At 44.9% G+C, this 21,685-nt stretch overlaps 1 protein-coding gene across 23 annotated transcripts in view; it reads right to left on the bottom strand.

The window, feature by feature from the left end:
- GPHN (gephyrin) overlaps positions 1 to 21,685 on the bottom strand; it is a 596,340-nt gene that overhangs the window by 398,346 nt on the left and 176,309 nt on the right. For 17 of the 23 annotated variants that reach the window (XM_050953477.1, XM_050953478.1, XM_050953490.1 and 14 more), the window contains one exon: positions 7,759 to 7,837. The exons of 3 other annotated variants lie outside the window; for them this stretch is intronic. In XM_050953477.1, the coding sequence (XP_050809434.1) occupies positions 7,759 to 7,837 (79 nt within the window). Of the gene's footprint in view, positions 1 to 2,178; positions 2,242 to 7,758; positions 7,838 to 21,685 lie in introns of those variants that run through there. 3 more of the 23 variants (XM_050953485.1, XM_050953486.1, XM_050953487.1) reach the window with 2 other exon arrangements.

Genomic DNA, 21,685 nt, shown 5'->3' with positions numbered 1-21,685 from the left:
AAGCCTTTTGGAACAGAAATGTGTCTGTATAGTGCCTAATATGAGGGAGTCTCCTGATCCTGATGGGGCCTCAATAGCTGGATCAAAAACTTGCCAAAGAGTAAATGAGAAGAGGGAGCCACCATGAAATGGGGTGTTTCCAGTGGGGGTTCTGCAGGTATCAGTACTAGGCCCAATGCTATTCAATATTTTTATCAATGATCTGGAAATAAATATAAAACCACTGATGATAAAATTTGTGGCTGACACAAAGATTTGGGGAATGATAAATAACGATAAGGACCGGGCAGTCAGATGAAGCGATCTGGATCACACATAAGCTGAGCCCATTGAAACAAAATGTGTTTTAATACAGCCAAATGCAATGTCATTCATCTAGAAACAAAGAATGTATGATTGAAAAGGACTTAAGGGTCAGAGTGGACAAGCAACTCAACATGAGCTACTAGAGCTGTGGAGAAAAGGGCTATCCTTTAAATATTTAACCTGGGTATTACTGAAGTGCTTTTACCACTATATATTCGGCACCGGGATAATAAATACTGCATACTGTTATAGGATGTACATTTTCTAAAGGATATTGAAAAATTGGAGCGGATACAGAAAAAAGCCTAAAAAATAATTAGAGGGCTGGAGAAAAGGGCTTGCAGTGAGACTTGAAGAGCTAGATATATTTAGCTTATCAGAAAGAAGACTGAGGTGTGACTTGATTTGAGTGTATAAATACCTTCACAGGAGAAAATACCAAGTACAAAAGGGCTCTTTAATCTAGTGAAGAAAAGTATAACAAGCACCAAAGGATGGATGCTGAAAATTAGAATTAAGGAAGTTTTTTTTGTTTTTAACAGTGAGGGTGATTAACCACTAGAACAATATTACCAGAGAAGGGGTAGATTCTACAACGGTTGATGTTTTCAAATCAAGAATGGATGACTTTCTAGAACATATGCTCTAGTCAAACAAAAGTCATTGGTCTCAATGAAGAGGTAAATGTGTGAAATTCTATGGCCTGTGTTATACAGGAGGTCAGATTAGTTGATCTAATGGTCCTTTCTGATTCAATTCTGTCAAATGTTTCAGGACTAAATTAAACCTCCAGTTGGCCACCAGAATTGATACAAGAACAGATCTTTGCCACTATTTTCACAACATGAGGATGAGAAACTAAACTCTCTTTCCTGGAAGAAGCCCAGAGAGCTTAAAATTCAATCACTTGAGGCCTTAAGGACTGAGGCTCAGTCCTTTAAAGCAGCCATTGAGCAAAAGGTGAAGATAATCTTGACCAATACTGATTTTTCACTGAGACTGTGTCATCCCAGGGTTTGAAAACATGACAGATGCAGTAATAAGCCTTTCGATGGCGAATCTTGTAGAATCCTCTCTAGCTTGAAGGAGGTCATTCACCAACTGGTCAGGATAACTGAAGTTACAACGGTTCACCTGTTTCTGTCTTCCAATCGAAAGGTAGCAGCATGTCCTGGCTCCATGACAGATTACTAACCTATGCTGTTGCAGCAACTGGACTGCTCTCTGGGTGATCCAACTTTTTGTCTATATTAGAACATGATCAGAAGGTTTCCTAAATAGTGGAATACATTAATTCACTCCTTTCTCAGGTACACTTTTAGCACCACCAAAATTGTGACAGTTACTATATTCGAAAAGGTGCTTCCCAAGTAATTGGTTGTACTCCCACTCTCTTTAGAAACCAGTCTCCAAGAATAGGATCCATGAGTAGGATCTCAATCCTGTGGGGAAAAGGCTACATCTCACTACAACAGCTACAAAAAAAAACATGAAGTAAAGTTCAGCTGAAAACAAGGCCCCTCGAAGTTGTCTCAAATTGGACACCCAAAACTGAGGCACCTAAAATCTCTAGTTATGTTGGAAAATTTAGCCTCCTGTTCCTAACCATTCAATAACTTCTCAGGCAATGAATGTATGCCCCACCAATTCTTCTTATTTTTCTGTGGTATGAATGATCATATACTATATACATTATGAGCTAGTTCCCTCAGTTTGAAACGTCAGGACTTTGATGCCGCTTTTTTGCTCTAGCAATGTGACAAATTAATTGGCGTGCTTGCATTTATCATTAAAAATCTTCCATGTTTGAAATAAGGTTTCAAACATGGCCTCTTCTTTGCTGCTTCTCAACCAATATTGAAAACTTTTTACCTGTTTATGTTGATAGGGCCAATCATGTTCAATACCTATTATAAAAAGGAACAATCAACTCCGCTAGAAAGAGAGAAGACCACATTTTGTTACAACAGGTAATACATTTGGGCGTTTATCTATAGCAATGGAAAAAGCATTTTTAATATTACTTCAGGAGGAACCTGGGAAAAGCCATGTTTGACACAATATTAAACATGGCTTCACTTCCTAGTGACAAGGCTTGCAAGGGGGAAATATGATTTATAGAAACAGACAGACAGTCCTATATTGGACTATGGCTCAATGGGAGGATGTCTGCATTGGCCTGGTCACTAAACAAGTAAGATTAGAAAGGATGACCACATAGTTTTGTGCTTCTTTGGCCTCTTGTCTTAGACTTTCAAAATTTGTGTCTGTGTTATGGGATGAAGAAAGGACTGTAACTGACCTGTTTTCCTAGTATGAGCGACCAGGAGCTGCTAACAGGGAGTTTTGCAAGGGAGTTCTCCAGGTGAAGGAGGAGCACAGACAGCATCTGTGGGGTAAGTGACTGTCTGCAGTGTCTGGGTTTGTGTGTGTGTTTGGGGGTTACTTGCTGTGTGCTGAGCTTGTGTTTGTCAGTCTGGTTTGTTTGTTTGAAGGACCGTGTGCTGTAGCTGGCAGTTGGAGGTGGAGCTACTAGGAAGGTTTGAAAGCTAGAAGCCTCTGGTAATTGGCTGAGCCTTAACCAGTGGGCGGGGCATTCACTCAGGCCAGGGCTTTATAAAGCTGCGCACAAGCGACCAGGGAGCTTAGCGACCAGGAGCTGCTAACAGGGAGTTTTGCAAGGGAGTTAGGAAGGGGGGGGGGTCCCTTGTTGGTCTGATCTGTGACCCATTGGTCCCCTGAACCCATAACCCGAGCCACATCGAAAACCTTTCTGTTTACAGCAGAGAGGAGCGTACAGGGAGCTGTAGACGGGAATTTGAGACAGTTTGACAGAGGGAGGCCTACAATGGTGAGGAGGACCCGCAACACCTGTGCCAGCACTGCTTCTGTCTCCTCCACCTGCGCCTGTAGCCAGACAGAGCACCAAAGCGTGGATGCTTTTACCCAGATTCTGGTGTGGGCTTGCAAAGACTGTAATTTGCAATTTCCACTTACTGATATCCAGGCTGGGGGTGGCATCCAATGTGAAAGGTGCCTACTGGTGGAATCTCTCAGGCAGCAGGTGGGAGAGCTACAGGAGGAGGTGGCCAGGCTGAGGAACATCCATGTCCATGAGCAATTCCTGGACAGTATCCATGTGGAGACAGCTGACGGTCCTGTCCCAGTTGACAGGACTACCGACACTCTAGTGGAGGAGGAGATGCCTCAAGGTGTATCTGACACACCAGTGGAGGAGGAGGCTCAGGGTGGACACAGCCAGCTGGTTACTTCTAGCAGCGGGCAGTGCTCCACTGCTGCTGCAAACCCTCCTGTTGTGGTAAAAGATAACCATTATGCTCTTCTTGATACAGGAGAGAAGAAATCACCCCCAGCAGTTAAGGGGGTGAAGCCTCGTACCCCTAAGGCTGGGAGGTCTGCTGCCACCACTGATAAGAAACGTAGGGTAGTGGTGGTTGGAGACTCTCTGCTGAGGGGGACGGAGACACCCATCTGTCGCCCTGACCGTTCATCCCGGGAGGTATGCTGCCTGCCAGGGGCCCGTATCCGAGATGTTACAGAGGCTTTGTCGAGGATTATCCGGCCTTCTGACTACTATCCCATGCTACTCATCCATGTGGGCACAAATGATACTGCAAGGTGTGACGCTGAGCAGATCAAGAGTGACTACAGGGCTCTGGGAGTACGGGTCAAGGAGTCTGGAGCGCAGGTGGTATTCTCTTCGATTCTTCCTGTTGAAGGTAGGGGTCCGGGCAGAGACAGATGCATCGTGGAGGTGAATGCCTGGCTGCGAAGATGGTGTCGCCAGGAGGGCTTTGGCTTCCTCGACCACGGGATGCTATTTGAGGAAGGACTGCTAGGAACAGATGGCGTTCACCTTTCGAAGAGGGGAAAGGCCTTATTTGCGCACAGACTGGCTAACCTAGTAAGGAGGGCTTTAAACTAGGTTCGACGGGGACAGGTGAGCAAAGCCCACAGGTAAGTGAGGAACAAGACCTGGGAGATGGGTTGGAAACAGGAGGGAGCACGGGCTATAATGGCAGAGAGGAAGGAGGGTCAGGGCAAAGCTGGGAGGCAAGATCAAACCAGTATCTTAGATGCCTTTATACAAATGCAAGAAGTATGGGTAATAAGCAGGAAGAACTGGAAGTGCTAATAAATAAATACAACTATGACATTATTGGCATTACTGAAACTTGGTGGGATAATACACACGACTGGAATGTTGGTGTGGATGGGTATAGTTTGCTCAGGAAGGATAGACAGGGGAAAAAGGGAGGAGGTGTTGCCTTATATATTAAAAATGTACACACTTGGACTGAGATGGAGATGGACATAGGAGACGGAAGGGTGGAGAGTCTCTGGGTTAGGCTAAAAGGGGTAAAAAACACAGGTGATGTCGTGCTGGGAGTCTACTACAGGCCACCTAATCAGGCGGAAGAGGTGGATGAGGCTTTTTTCAAACAACTAACAAAATCATCCAAAGCCCAAGATTTGGTGGTGATGGGGGACTTCAACTATCCAGATATATGTTGGGAAAATAACACTGCGGGGCACAGACTATCCAATAAGTTCCTGGACTGCATTGCGGACAACTTTTTATTTCAGAAAGTTGAAAAAGCTACTAGAGGGGAAGCTGTTCTAGACTTGATTTTAACCAATAGGGAGGAACTTGTTGAGAATTTGAAAGTAGAAGGAAGCTTGGCTGAAAGTGATCATGAAATCATAGAATTTGCAATTCTAAGGAAGGGTAGAAGGGAGTACAGCAGAATAGAGACAATGGATTTCAGGAAGGCGGATTTTGGTAAGCTCAGAGAGCTGATAGGCAAGGTCCCATGGGAATTAAGACTGAGGGGAAAAACAACTGAGGAAAGTTGGCAGTTTTTCAAAGGGACGCTATTAAGGGCCCAAAAGCAAGTTATTCCGATGGTTAGGAAAGATAGAAGATGTGGCAAAAGACCACCTTGGCTTACCCTTGAGATCTTGCGTGACCTACAAAATAAAAAGGCGTCATATAAAAAATGGAAACTAGGTCAGATCACGAAGGATGAATATAGGCAAATAACACAGGAGTGCAGAGGCAAGATTAGAGAAGCAAAGGCACAAAATGAACTCAAACTAGCTATGGGAATAAAGGGAAACAAGAAGACTTTTTATCAATACATTAGAAGCAAGAGGAAGACTAAGGACAGGGTAGGCCCACTGCTCAATGAGGAGGGGGTAACAGTAACGGGAGACTTGGAAATGGCAGAGATGCTTAATGACTTCTTTGTGTCAGTCTTCACTGAGAAGTCTGAAGGAATGTCTAGTATAGTGAATGCTTATGGGAAGAGGGTAGGTTTAGAAGAGAAAATAAGAAAAGAGCAAGTAAAAAATCACTTAGAAAAGTTAGATGCCTGCAAGTCACCAGGGCCTGATGAAATGCATCCTAGAATACTCAAGGAGTTAATGGAAGAGGTATCTGAGCCTCTAGCTATTATCTTTGGGAAATCATGGGAGACAGGGGAGATTCCAGAAGACTGGAAGGGGGCAAATATAGTGCCCATCTATAAAAAGGGAAATAAAAACAACCCAGGAAACTACAGACCAGTTAGTTTAACTTCTGTGCCAGGGAAGATAATGGAGCAGGTAATCAAAGAAATCATCTGCAAACACTTGGAAGGTGGTAAGGTGATAGGGAATAGCCAGCATGGATTTGTAAAGAACAAATCGTGTCAAACTAATCTGATAGCGTTCTTTGATAGGATAACGAGCCTTGTGGATAAGGGAGAAGCGGTGGATGTGATATACCTAGACTTTAGTAAGGCATTTGATACGGTCTCGCATGATATTCTTATAGATAAACTAGGAAAGTACAATTTAGATGGGGCTACTATAAGGTGGGTGCATAACTGGCTGGATAACCGTACTCAGAGAGTAGTTGTTAATGGCTCCCAATCCTGCTGCAAAGGTATAACAAGTGGGGTTCCGCAGGGGTCTGTTTTGGGACCGGTTCTGTTCAATATCTTCATCAACGATTTAGATGTTGGCATAGAAAGTACGCTTATTAAGTTTGCGGATGATACCAAACTGGGAGGGATTGCAACTGCTTTGGAGGACAGGGTCAAAATTCAAAATGATCTGGACAAGTTGGAGAAATGGTCTGAGGTAAACAGGATGAAGTTCAATAAAGATAAATGCAAAGTGCTCCACTTAGGAAGGAACAATCAGTTTCACACATATAGAATGGGAAGAGACTGTCTAGGAAGGAGTATGGCAGAAAGAGATCTAGGGGTCATAGTGGACCACAAGCTTAATATGAGTCAACAGTGTGATACTGTTGCAAAAAAAGCAAACATGATTCTGGGATGCATTAACAGGTGTGTTGTAAACAAGACACGAGAAGTCATTCTTCCGCTTTACTCTGCGCTGGTCAGGCCTCAACTGGAGTATTGTGTCCAGTTCTGGGCACCGCATTTCAAGAAAGATGTGGAGAAATTGGAGAGGGTCCAGAGAAGAGCAACAAGAATGATTAAAGGTCTTGAGAACATGACCTATGAAGGAAGGCTGAAGGAATTGGATTTGTTTAGTTTGGAAAAGAGAAGACTGAGAGGGGACATGATAGCAGTTTTCAGGTATATAAAAGGGTGTCATCAGGAGGAGGGAGAAAACTTGTTCATCTTAGCCTCCAATGATAGAACAAGAAGCAATGGGCTTAAACTGCAGCAAGGGAGATTTAGGTTGGACATTAGGAAAAAGTTCCTAACTGTCAGAGTAGTTAAACATTGGAATAGATTGCCTAGGGAAGTTGTGGAATCTCCATCTCTGGAGATATTTAAGAGTAGGTTAGATAAATGTCTATCAGGGATGGTCTAGACAGTATTTGGTCCTGCCATGAGGGCAGGGGACTGGAATCGATGACCTCTCAAGGTCCCTTCCAGTCCTAGAGTCTATGAATCTAAGTGAAGTTGCAAAAAATTTGTTTGGCATAAATAAAAAGTACTGAAAGAAACAGGAGTTTTAAAAAAAAATCAGCTGGAAGAAAATCAAATCAGATATAAAGAAAACAAAGACTTCCAGGGTAAATAAAACTCTGAAGTAAATTCAAAATCAGGAGATTAAAATCTAGTTATATGATGTTTTGTGCCTATAAAAAATGAAGGAAGAGGACATGGGTACAATGTGTCTTCCCTTACAACAAGAACCCTACTGCTGACAAAGTGTTCCATTTATTATCTGTGCTCCCTGGGAGTTAAGTCAATGATGCCGCTCTTTTTCCTTTGTCTCCTCAGAGAAAGACACAATGTGGTTCCAGTCACATCTGTCTGTATTATAGACTCAGCACATGGTATACAGATTGCTACAAAAGCAAAGTGTGCTTCATCATATGTAAATCTGTCCTAATTACAATCACACACACAGGATATAACAACATAGCTTTTCTATGCTCAGCTGTAGCAGCCAGATACTCACAAAGATGGGTCTTGGACCAGATCTTTAAGGTTTATCCCACTGCGGTCTTCAGCAAGGTTCCTGAAGCAACTGTCGCTCACTAAAAAAGAGAAACACAAGAAATGAAAATTTGAGAACAGTGTACAGTTTTTGTCAGGCAAATAATATTTGTTTGTTTGGCAGACTGTTTATTTAAAGGAAAGCTCAGAGCTCATCTATTAAATTACTTTTCAGTGAAGTTTCACCTAATTTAGATATGTTGACTAAAACACAAAAAGGTCAAAAAACTTGTCATGAGGCGGATCATTAAGTGCCTCAGCTAGGTCCCTCAATATTCCTAAATCCCTTGTTCTGACAAGCCAACCACACAATCTCATCAAACATGACATTGGAGGTGTTAATATACACAAATAGGACAAATTATAGTGCACTTGTGTCAATCACACAATTCAATATGCTAAAGGGTTGGAAATATTGAGAATTGCTATATTTTAACATTTCATTTTAAGTTTTCAATAGTTTACAGTATTAATTGTTTACCTGAATTGCACTTAAACATACAATAATTTAGACAGTATAATTATAAATACAACTTATAAATGATAATAAAATTGTGTTTAAAACAGTTCCAGTAGAATAAGCCACCTAGGAGAATTACCATAATAATTCAAGACACAACGAATTACATAGGAGATTAAGTTTCAAAGAACATTATTCATGTATTTTTGTTTTGTTTTCTGAAAAACATGTTTGTTGTTTGAACCTGGAGCCCAAAAGCTACTTTTTGCATAATTCCGTCTTCATATACGGACCCTCAGTACTCTTTGTAGCATTATTATAGTGTAGTACTTTGCATTTGTACTTACTGAATTTCATCCCATGTATCTCAGACCATTTCTTCAATTTGTCAAGATTATTCTGAATTCTAATCTTGTCCTTCAAAATGCTTCCAATTTGGTATCATCCACAAACTTTGTAACTGTACTCTCTATGCCATTATCTAAATCATTTATGAATACATTAAACAGTACTGGATTTAGGACAGATCCCTGTGGGACCCCACTCAAAATGCTTTTCCAGCAGTTGTGCACTCACCTTATAGTAACTTTGTCTAGGCTATATTTTCCTAGTTTGCTTATGAGGGGATCATGTGAGACAGCATCAAAAGCCTTACTAAAGTCAAGCTATATCACATCTACTGCTTCCATCCCAAGTGTTGTTACCCAGTCAGAGAAGGATATTAAGTTGGTTTGACAGGAGTTGTTCTTGACAAATCTAAGGCATTATTTATTAACTTTTAGATGCTTACAAATTGATTATTTATTCATTATCTTTCTGGGTACCAAAGTTAAACTGACTGGTCTATAATTCCCTAGGTGAGCCTTATTCCCCTTTTTATAGATAGGCAGTATATTTGCCATTTTCCAGTCCACCAGGATCTCTCCTGCCCTTTTATAAGTTCTCAAAGACAATCACAAATGATTCAGAGATCTCTTCAGTCAGTTTCTTAAGTATTCTAGGTTGTATTTCATCAGATGATACTTGGAATCATCTAACCTGTCTAAATAATTCTTAGCTAGTTCTTTCCCTATTTTAGCCTCAGATGCTACACCACTTACACCGATGTTCAGTATGTTAGTCATCCGTTCACTGCTAACCTTTTTGGTGAAAACTGAAAAAAAAAGGCATTTAACCCTTAAGCCACTGTTGCATTTTCTGTTATTGTTTTTCCCTACTCATTGAACAATGGGCTTACTCTGTCCTTGATCTTCCTCTTGCTTCTCATGTATTTGTAAAAAAAAAAAAAAAAAAAAAAAGTTTAAGCCTTAATGCCCTAGCAAGTTTAATCTCATTTTGTGCCTTGGCCTTTTTAATTTTGTTCCTATATACTTGGCTTCTGTTTTTTGTGTTTTTTCCTAATTCAAAACCAGTTTATTGTGCTAGAAATTACTAAGTGAAATCATATCCTCTGTGTTATGCAAGAAGTCAGACTAGATGATCATTACAGTCCTTTCTGGCCTGAAAAATCTATAACTATCATATTGGTCTCTTAGGGCTATTGGTAGCCAATGCAAGTAAGAGCAATCCTCAATGCAGACAGACAGCCTAAGATCCTTGTGTTTAGAGTCAAGTTCTCAGAGACTTTGAACAGGATATTTATGGAAATGCATTCCCCAGGAGAATATTTGCCATCTTGATTCAAAACAGGGCTTTGAAGCTGTGCTCTGGCTCTGCAAAAACCTGCAGCTCCACTGCTCCGGAGCTGCTCCATGCTCCAGCTCTGGGCTCCGCTTCAAAGCTCTGATTCAAAATGTAATGTTTATTGAAAGATGCTGATTTTTGTTACAAATGCATGTAGAGTTTTAACTTAAGTGTTCTACAATACATGTTTTATGGAGTATCACAGGATTATTAAGCTGCATCTCTCAAATCACTAATACAGTAATTAGCTAGGCTTCTGATCTGAACACAGCATAAAAGAACACCTCCTTGTACATTTGGAGAAAGCAAAACAAAGATAAATAATTAAAATGTACTTGCACCACTGAATATTGCATGCACATTAACCAATCAAAATATAAAAACAAAATAAATGCATAAAAATAAACATGCAAAAATGAAATAGCTACATAAATATTGTGAGCATAGATTAAACTTGTTAATCTTGACCAGGAAGGAACTAAATAAAAGCTTCACATTCATATATAGATTATCAGCCAAGGGTTTGTATGCTTACAAATCCTATCAAACGAAGCAATGAAACCTGCAAAGCTGAAACGCCACCACACAACAAGGCACCTGGAGTATAAAGATAAATCTAGAGTCTTTTTTCAATGAAAGAAGAAGAATACAACTGAAAGAAAACTCAAATGACAAACATAACATCGGTTCTGGAAAAGGCTCTGCTTCGGACTGCAAAGAGTAAAAATCCCACACCATTGGAGAAGTACCGATTCTTCCAGCTGCTGTAGAAACATGCAAAGAGATAGTAACTGAAGATGCAGCACAGAAACTTAAGGCCATACTACTTTATAACAATACAGTTAGTAGGAGACTTGAAGAGCTTTCAAATGATGTAAAATGCCAACTAACTGAAAGTCTATGTACATGTGAAGAGTTTATAATTCAGCTTCACAAGACAACCGATGTTGGTAATGCAGCATAATTATTAGTTTTTGTTTGTTAGGTTTGGCTGGGGGGAATTTTAGATGATTTTCATTTTTGTCAGGAATTACCAGAACAGACAACAGGTCAGGAAATAGTCAAATTATCGGATATTTAATGAAAGCTGAATTGGGAGAAGTGTGTTGCTGTTTGCATGGACGGTGATGCTGCTACAGCAGGCAATAAGAGTGGTGTTGTTACAAGAATATGAGCCATAAACCCACAGGTAATTGTAACACACTATATGTTGCATTGCCGGGCCCTTGCATCAAAGAAAATGGAACCCGAATTACAAGATTTGCTAAATGCTGCTGTGACAGTTGAGAATTTTGTAAAGCCCTGGCCTTTGACTTCATGCCTTTTTGCAAAACTGTGTTTAGAAATGGGTGCCAGACATGACAAATTATTGTTTCATTCAGAAGTGTGTTGGCTATCTCACAGCAGAGTGTTGGAAAGAGTTTCTGAGCTTCACAAAGAGCCGCTGGATTTTCTGTCTGTGCACAATCACAAGATTGCCACACACCTTTCTGACCTGATATGGATCATGAAGCGGGCATACCTCACAGACATTTTTAACTAGTTGAATGCACTAAACCTGTCCACACAAAGGGGGTGATACAACCATATTTGACGTGAGTGACAAGACTGCAGCTTTTCAGAAAGAAATGGAGATTTGGAAAACTAGGCTGAGCAGTGGAATCTCAGAGATGTTTCCACTATTGACAGAATTTCTGGATACTAATAGCATCACAACTGACTGCATGAGACACAGAATCATTGCTCAACTTTCAACAATATAAGCATGGAGGAATATAATTGAGTTCGGGATCCATTCTCAACTTTTGCTATGTCATCTTGCCATTGGAGTGGAAAAGCAGGACAGGAGCTGCTCGAACTATCCTGTGACTGAAGAGTGAAAATTAAGTTTCAGGAATAGACAACTTGACAGTTTTGGCCAACTGTTGCTACAGAGTACCCAATTTTAGTTACAGAAGCAATGAAAGTGTCACTACCTTTCCCAATAACATATTTTATATATGAAGACAAAGTTCAGGTCCCGACTGGAAATGAAGAATGATTTATGAGTTTACTTGTCAATCATCACACCAAGAATAGACAGACTGCAGTAAGACGTAGGCACACCCATCTTACTGATTACCTATAAGTACTCCAATACTCTTTTTCTTAAAGCATTATTAATAGAACATGTTTATATGAAGTAAACATATACTTTTGTCAATCAGTTTCTCAGTTGGGGGGGTCCATGATTAACACTGAATTTGAAAGAGATACGTCAACAAAAAAAGTATCAGAACTTCAGTCTTAGTATAAAGTGTTTCCTTACAATAAACAGTATTTTATGATGATTAAATTTTTCTTATAAATTATTCATTTTTTGTTTTGTTTTTTTAAATGTCAAGTATCTTATATCATATTCTTTTTAGGAAATTCTATCTTAAGAAAATGTCTTGATCTTTTTTGGTCTAGCTGTCTCCATAGTGTTTTTCTGTGAACGTTCCACAGCAGAATTTGATTTCTTTCACCTTTATATAGAATTTTCTCTTAGAATCATCATTTGTATACACTATTGCCCAGAAGTCCCAATTCAGATTCAGGTCCCATTGTTCTTGGCACTATTCACATATATAGTGAGAGAGAGTCCCTGACCAAATACGCGTATAGTCTAAAGTCCTGATCCAGTAAATACTTGTGTACATGAGCAGCTCCTCTTTAAAAGACGGTTACTCACCTTTGTAATTGTTGTTCTTTGAGATGTGTTGCTCATATCCATTCCAGTTAGGTGTGCGCGCCACGCGTGCACATTCGTCGGAAGATTTTACCCTAGCAACTCCGGTGGGTTGGCAGGTCGCCCCCTGGAGTGACGCCGCCATGGCACTGGATATATACCCCTGCCGACCCGACCGCTCCTCAGTTCCTTCTTGCCGGCTACTCTAAGAGTGGGGAAGGAGGGCGGGTTTGGAATGGATATGAGCAACATATCTCGAAGAACAACAGTTACAAAGGTGAGTAACCGTCTTTTCTTCTTCGAGTGATTGCTCATATCCATTCCAGTTAGGTGATTCCCAAGCCTTACCTAGGCGGTGGGGTTGGAGTGAGATGTTGCAGAGTGCAACACGGCAGAGCCGAAGGCTGCATCATCACTAGACTGCTGAACCAGGGCATAGTGGGAGGCAAAGGTGCGGACCGAGGACCAGGTCGCTGCACGACAGATTTCATGAATGGGCACGTGAGCGAGGAAAGCAGCCGATGAGGTCTGAGCCCTGATGGAATGCGCAGTCACGTGGCCTGAGGGGACGTGAGCCAAGTCGTAACAGGCGCGGATGCACGACGTTACCCAGGAGGAAATCCGCTGCGAGGAGACAGGTAGCTCCTTGATACTCTCAGCCACCGCAACAAAGAGTTGGAGGGGTTCTGCTGAATGGCTTAGTTCGCTCGATATAAAAGGCGAGCGATCTACGGACGTCTAGGGAATGTAGCTGCTGCTCCCTGCGAGACGAATGCGGTTTTGGGAAGAAGACAGGGAGGAAGATCTCCTGGTTAACGTGGAAGGCCGATATCACTTTGGGGAGAAAGGCCGGATGCGGTCGCAACTGCACCTTGTCCCTGTGGAACACAGTATACAGGGGATCCACCATGAGGGCCCGAAGTTCCGAGACCCGTCTCGCAGACGTGATGGCCACCAGGAAAGCGATTTTCAAGGAGAGGTAGAGAAGGGAGCAAGTTGCTAATGGTTCAAAAGGAGGGGACATGAGTCGGGCAAGAACTAGGTTAAGGTCCCATGTAGGGGAAGGGCAGCGTACTTGAGGGTAGAGGCGCTCTAGGCCCTTAAGGAACCTAGACACCATCGGATGAGAAAACACTGAGCAGCCATCCTCCCCTGGGTGGAATGTAGAGATGGTCGCCAGATGGACCCTCAGAGATGATACCGCCAGACCGTATTGTTTGAGGGACCAGAGGTAATCCAAGATGTTGGATATGGAGACCTCGGCGGGAAGGAGGTTCCGCTCCACGCACCAGCAGGCGAAACGCTTCCACTTGGCCAAATATGTCACTCTACTGGAAGGCTTCCTGCTACCCAGGATTACCTGTTGCACTGGGGTGGAGCAATGCAGCTCAGACTGGGTCAGCCACACAGGAGCCATGCCGTGAGGTGGAGCGATTGAAGGTCCAGGTGACGGAGCTTGCCATGGTCCTGGGTGATCAGGTCCAGGTGAAGAGGCAGGGGAACAGGGTCGGCTATGGATAGGTCTAGCAACATGGTGTACCAGTGCTGTCGAGGCCACGCTGGAGCTAACATGATCAAGCGGGCTTTGTCTCTGCGTACTTTCGGTAGGACCTTGTGGATGAGCGAAAATGGTGGAAAGGCGTAGAGCAGGTGCGTCGTCCACTTCACAAGGGGAACCCGGTGAGAGGCCGCCACTGAACCCGGTGAGAGGCCTTGAAAGGAGCAGAACGTCTGGCATTTCCTGTTCCCGCGAGATGCAAAGAGGTCTATCCGGGGAAACCCCCACTTCCGGAAGTGCGAAAGAGTAACGTCCAGGTAAAGGGACCATTCCTGGGAAAGGAAGGATCTGCTGAGGCGATTCGCCAGTGTGTTCCGAACTCCCAGGAGAAAGGACGCGATGAGGTGTATAGAATGGGCTATGCAGAAGTTCCATAGTCGTTAGGTTTCTTGACACAGGGGTGAAGATATCGTGCCGCCCTGCTTGTTTATATAGTGCATGGCCGTTGTGTTGTCGGTGAATACTGACACACAATGGCCCTGTAAGTGTTGTCGGAACGTCTGACAAGTGAGGTGGACCGCTCTCAGCTCCCGGACATTGATGTGGAGGTCCAGCTCGTGAGATGACCAACGGCCTTGGGTGCATAGGTGCCCGAGGCGAGCCCCACAACCGAGGGATGATGCGTCCGTTGTCAGGGACGCCGAGGGCTGGGACGGATGGAACGGAAGCCCCGCACACACCATGGAGGGATCCAGTCACCCCTGGAATGAGTCTAGGACGGTCGAGGGAATGGTGACGACCATGTCCATAGGATCCCTGGCTGGACAGTATTGCGAGTTGAGCCAGGACGGGAGGGGCCGTAGGTGCAGTTTTGCGTAGTTCGTTACGAACATGCAGGCTGCCATGTGGCCCAAGAGAGCGAGGCAAGTGCGTACCGAAGTCAACGGCACCACTTGCAGCCTCCGGATGATGGCCGTCATAGCCTGGAACGGTGGCAGTGATAGGCAGGCTTTGGCAATAGTCGAGTCCAGGGTGGCACCAATAACCTCTATCCTCTGAGTGGGGATTAGAGTTGATTTTTCCACACTGATCATTAGACCTAGATGTAAGAAAAGGTTCTTGACAATGCGGACGTGACTGAGGACTTGCGTCTCGGAGGTCCCGCGGATAAGCCAGTCATCTAGATATGAAAACACGTGTATCCGACTGCGGCGAAGGTGGGCGACTACTACAGCCAGACATTTGGTGAATACTCTTGGGGCTGTAGAGAGGCCGAAAGGGAGGACCGCGAACTGGAAATGTTGCCGGTTGACCACGAACCGGAGGAACCACCTGTGAGGTGGGAAGATGGCTATGTGGAAGTAGGCATCTTGCATGTCGAGGGCAGCATACCAGTCTCCAGGATCCAGGGATGAGATAATGGTCCCCAGGGAAACCATACGGAACTTCAACTTTACCATGTATCTGTTGAGTTCCCGCAGATCAAGGATTGGTCTGAGACCTCCCTTGGCCTTGGGGATTAGGAAGTAGCGGGAATAAAACCCCTTGCCCCGCTCGTGCTCCGGTACCACCTCTATGGCTCCTTTGGCGAGGAGCGTTTGCACCTCCTGTAGGAGGAGTTGCTCGTGAGAGGGGTCCCTGAAGAGGGACGAGGGAGGGGGATGGAAGGGGAGGTTGAAATAAATTGTAGGTGGTATCCAAGTTCCAACGTGCGTAGGACCCAACGATCTGATGTTAGCTAGGACCACGCAGGGAGGAAAAAGGAAAGACGGCTGGAAAAGGGCAGGGACAGATCCTTTAAAGAAACTGGTATAATGTCCTCACGTGCACCTTCAAAAGGAAGGATTTGGCCCAGAAGAAGGCTTGGAGGAGCTTTGGTTCTGGCCCCCTTGGTTGCCTGATTGCTTTCGGCGGCCGTTTCTGCCTCGCCTTCTGGCGAAGTCTTGCCTCTGCTGGGGTTGAGGGTAAGGGCGGTGCTGTTAGGGTCGGAAGGGCCTGCGCTGAGTTACCGGCGTGTGCATCCCTAACGAGCGCATAAAGACCCTGTTGTCTTTTAGGCTCTGCAGCCTAGGGTCAGTTTTGTCCGAAAACAGCCCTTGGCCCTCAAATGGAAGGTCCTGAATAGTGTGCTGGAGCTCCGGGGGGAGGCCGGAGATCTGCAGCCACGAGATACGGCGCATAGTCATGCCAGAGGCCAGAGTCCTGGCGGCTGAGTCTGCGGCGTCCAGGGAAGCCTGGAGGGAAGTTCTCGCGACCTTTTTCCCCTCATCGAGGATCGCCGAGAACTCCTGTCGTGCGTCCTGTGGAAGCAGCTCCTTAAATTTGTCTGCTGCCCCCCAGGTGTTGTAGCTATAGCGGCTAAGGAGGGCTTGCTGGTTGGACACACGGAGCTGGAGGGCCCCCGCAAAGTAAACTTTTCGCCCGAGCAAGTCCATGCACCTCGCGTCCTTCGATTTAGGGGCTGGGGCCTGCTGGCCATGGTGCTCCCTCTCGTTAACCAACTGGACGACGAGGGAGCAAGGAGGAGGATGTACATATAGATTTTCATAACCCTTTGACGGCACCATGTATTTGCGCTCTACCCCTCGCGCAGCGAGCAGAACAGAGACCGGAGACTGCCAGATTGTAGCGGCATTGGCTTGTATGGTCTTAATAAATGGGAGGGCCACTTTAGTGGGGGCATCTGATGACAATATGTCCACCACTGGGTCTTGGACCTCAGGGACCTCCTCGGCTTGCAAGTTCATGTTCTGTGCAACACGCCTGAGGAGGTCCTGGTGGGCCCTGAGGTCAATTGGAGGAGGGCTGGCCGATGAGGTTCCAGCTACAGCCTCGTCAGGGGAGGATGAAGAGGAGAGACCTGGAACAAGCGGGTCTGATGAGGGCTCCGCCTGGTGGATCGTGTCCATCTCCCTGAGGAGCTCGAAGCCCTGAGGCTGGGTCAACCCTTCGTCCATAGGAGGAGGGGGAGCACAAGTAATCGTGGCCTCCGGTACCCTGTGCTCTGAGGCCGTCGAGCGCTGTGGACCTGGGAGAGGGCCTTGGGCCTGATGGTACGCCCAAGGTGTCCAGAATCCCCACTGCTGCGCTCCAAGATCTTGAGGCTGGGGCTCGCTGAACAAGGCAGAAGGCATGTCGGTGTCTGGGGCGTATGCGCTATCCGCCTGAGAAGACACGGATGGCTGTCGGGACGGCCATGGAGGAGCCGAACGAGGCTGGTATGAGTCCCTCACTCCTGTCGTTGGGATTCTCCTTGGTGCCGGGGATCGGTACCAGGAATCGTATTGGTGCCGAGACCGAGACCAGGACCTGCAACCAGCACGGTGCCAGGAGGTCGACCTGGATCTCGAGCGTCTGCGGTAGGACCGGCTGCGAGAGTCTTGGTGCCAGGAGCGGTGCCTAGAGCCGGAGCGGCATCAAGAGTACCGACAGGGACGAGAGGTGGATCTGTGCAGCGAGTACGACCGGTGCCGCCTGGGTGAGTGGTGCCAGGACTGCGAGCGGCATCGAGATCGGGACCGACCATGAGACCTTGAGCGGTGCCGGGACCTGGATCGAGACCGGTGCCGGCTCATCGACTCCAGCGAAGGAGGCCTCATAGCGGCAGGCTTGCCTCTGGAATGCAGAACCTGCACTGGTGGTGCCGGGGGTTGAGGCAGGGCAGACTCAGTCATCGCAATCAGGTCCCTGGCCAAGGAGAATGTCTCCGGCATGGAGGGGACCATCAGCTCGACCATGGGTCTCACCGGGGAGCTCTCCTGGACCGGACTCGACGGCCCTCTCGGGACCGGAGTCGATGGTACCACGGTTGTCGGTGCCACAGCAGGGGTAGGTGCCAGGCAATCCGAACGAGTCTGCACCGAAGGTGTGGAGGAAGCTGAAGGCCGTCGGTCAGGTCCCTGCGCCGGAGAAGGCCGGTGCCGAGGTGTGTTGGCAGAGCGGGCGTGGTCCGGGTGCCGGGGGAGCGCTGTCAGCGCTCGGTGCCGAGGATGGAGGGTTAAGGGCTGGCTCCATAAGGAGAGTCTTTAAGCGAAAGTCCCTCTCCTTTTTAGTCGGCGGCTTAAAGGCTTGCAAATGCGGCACTTGTTGGAGATGTGCGATTCCCCGAGGTACTTTAGGCAAGAGTCGTGGGGATCGCTCGTGGGCATTGGCTTCTTACAGGCTGAGCATGGTTTAAACCCTGGTGAACCGGGCATGGGCCCGGGCACGGGGAAGGGCTAGAGCCCAAACCCTGCTAAACTATGTACAACAACTAACTAACAACTATAAATCTAATTATACTATGGATTAAGTCAACTATATATAATAAGAGATCAAATGAATGAAGAGAAGCTAGGGAAGTGGAGGACAGCTAAGCCGCGCTCCACTGTTCCAACGACCGACACGGGTGGTAAGAAGGAACTGAGTAGTGGTCGGGTCTGCGGTATATATCCAGTGCCATGGCAGCGCCACTCCAGGGGGCAACCTGCCGACCCACAGGAGTTGCTAGGGTAAAATCTTCCAACGAACGTGCATGCACGTCACGCACACCTAACTGGAATGGATATGAGCAATCACTCGAAGAAGAACTTAAAGATGCACCCTTTTGTAACAAGAAGTAACTGCTTTTGGAACCCAGATCTTAGGCGCTAAACAGAGATAGCAGTAGGTTTCTTTTCCAAATTAAAAAATGCCTCTTCCAGAAAGGCTACTCTTCATCTGCAATAGCATTCCTTGTCTTATAGGTATGCCTTTACAAAAGAATAGCCTGGGACAGGATAGTACGGGCAGCTGAGGACTCCTTCACCAGCCTTAAAGGATCAATATATCCCATTATAGCAACTTTAAATTAACTTTGCTGACACATTTGTGTGACTACTGGTTGCTAATCTGGCACCTGAAGGCTGCTTCTACATCAGATCAGCTAACTGCCCCACAGACAGTTTTGTCAGCCAGAGTTCATGCCCTGTCTATGTTCCCTTTCCTGTGGCATATATAGGAGTCATTATGCAAGCCTTATCCCATAGAGGACTGTCTCACATTCTTCTCTGAATGTGGTCCATGGACATTAAAGTCAACAAAACCTGTTTTGAAAATTGCGCTGAACTACCTGTACAAGCAATCACAATGCATCTCTTTAGATCCATGGAGGGACATAAGAATTGCAACGCTGAGCACCGCGGTACCTAACTTTTAGGTGCCTAGAGAGAGTCACAGAAACACTGCAAATTCACAAAGCCTAAGTTCGACACCGCAGCTCCCTAATACTATGAATGGGGAGAAGTAGGCACCTAAGAATGCTATTAAAAAAGCCACCCAGCTGGGTGCTGATTAAACTAGCCAACGGGAGACACTAGTCAGAGATGTTTTTGCTGGTCAGAGGGATGTGTGCCAAACTCTCTCTTGGCAACATGTGCATAAGTCCAGGCTGCAGGCGGGGCACCTAGCTTCCCTAGTGATCCATGAACCAGGGGAAGATAGGTGTTCAGCCACCTAAGTTGCAGATGGAGACCAAAACAAAACAGAAGGGGGATGCGTGCAGTGAAACAAACCCAGGGGGAAGGAGGAAGAGTAGCAGCTCCCTTATAACTTTCAGTCTAAAAGACAGGATACTCACCAATCCCACTTGAATCCCCAATTCAAGTTCCCCCTCATCCTAAGGGGGAGAAGAGATTTGAACAGGGGTCTGCTACCTCTCGGGTGCATACCCTAGCTACTGGGCTATAGGATATTCTGATATGGGGCTCCCTCAATTTCTCCTATTAAAGTTGTTCCACTTTAAACAACTGAATAATTAAATATTAACTGGGCCACAGAAAGTTAGAATGACTCTAGAGTAATGGGTACGGCACTCACCTGAGAGATGCAATCCCTGGTTAAGATCCCTTCCCCCACTCAGGTGGAGGGATGACTTGAATCAGGGGTCTCTCACATCCTGGCTGAGTACCCTATCTATTAGGCTAAAGGTTATAAGGAAAAGTCCTCTACCTCCACGCCCTGCATATAACTTAGGTGATCAAATGCCTATCTTTCCCAGTTTGTGAATTGCTTTTGGGCTTTGGTGGGAGATATCTATCTCCAGATGCCTATCATGAGGCAGTAGTGCACATGCTCAGGCAGGAGATTGGCACCTCAGCACCTAGAGAGAAGCTGCAGAGCACATGTCCATAGAGGAAAAAACCAACAATAAAAAACCACCCTTAGGCACTGAGTGAGTGTAAGTGCCTACCTGGTTAGGCCGCAGCTGAGTGGGGGTTTAGTGGATCATGGTGGTGCCTAAAAACAGAACGTAGGTGCTGAAGTACTTTTGTGGATCCCACCCTGACAGACTTAATCAGAGAAATGTAGGGCTGAAAGGGCTCTTGAGAGGTCATCAAGTTCAGCCCTCTGCACTGAGGCAGGAACAAATATACCTGGACCATCCCTGACAGGTGTTTGTCCAGCTGCTCTTAAAAACCTGAAAAGAACTAATGTGCAAGATCGGCATGCAATTTTCAAATGTTCAGAATGGTTAAAGAAAATAAATTACTTTCAAACAAATGCTCTATTTATTTACTTTTGCTACAGGCCTGTCTAAAGAAGTTTGGCTCACATTTTTCAAATGGGAAAAAGCAAATTTATTTTAATCTCACTCTACTAAAAATTGCTGTGTGAAAATGGAGCTAAAATGGAAACTTTTGCATCTTGAGGATACCAAACACCTGCCATAACAGAATTTGTCACATCGTCTCAAAATATATTAATTAAATAGGCACTGTCTGTAATATCTGATGGAAAACATTTCATAGCATACCGCAGCCAATTCAGAAAAACAGTTGAGTAACAGAAAGGTGTGATAGCTACAGTAATTAATCAGGCATGTTATAAAAGCTGTTTAGGTGCGCACATAGTCAATTAAAGAAGACATAATACTATCTTGGCTTCTTCCAAGTGTTTACATATTCTGACATGAAAGCTGTAGGAAACAGGACCAACTAAGGTTTGTTTTGCTTAATTGGACCCATTAGGGAGAATTATCCCTTTGCTGACATAGATATTAGATCACATTTATATGACTCTATCCCTCTTTTTCCAACGTGGTTTGGGTAAAGATGAAATCGAAGTAATCATTTTCTTTTTTTATCACTGATTACAAAGGAGTTCAAACAATGTCTAAGTAATATGCATGCACAAACTCTTGGTGACAAGACAGAACTAAAAATTCATGAGATGTTTTGCTTCTGCAATAAAAAATTGCTTAAATATTTTTGTTAATAGAATTACAAATATTCACTATAGAAATTCTTGCTAAATTTACTTGCACTTCATATGCAGCAAAAACTCTGACAGGGAAAGTTTATGGCTCATTATATCAAAAACAGGCTCAAGCAACAAAGATAAATGTTCATAAATGTTAATGAATATTTCTTTTCAGTTTAAAACAATGTTTAAAATTCATATAATACAATACAGTGCTATTAATAGGACAATATTGTGATATTAAGTCAAAATATTATATTGTTTCTATTCAGATAGTCACTTCATCTTGACTGTCAGAACATGTACAGTGAGCAGCAGTA

The sequence above is a fragment of the Gopherus flavomarginatus genome, chromosome 5 (genome assembly GCF_025201925.1).
Source record: "Gopherus flavomarginatus isolate rGopFla2 chromosome 5, rGopFla2.mat.asm, whole genome shotgun sequence".
NCBI lineage: Eukaryota > Metazoa > Chordata > Testudines > Testudinidae > Gopherus > Gopherus flavomarginatus.
This window is presented reverse-complemented; position numbering and strand designations above follow the sequence as displayed.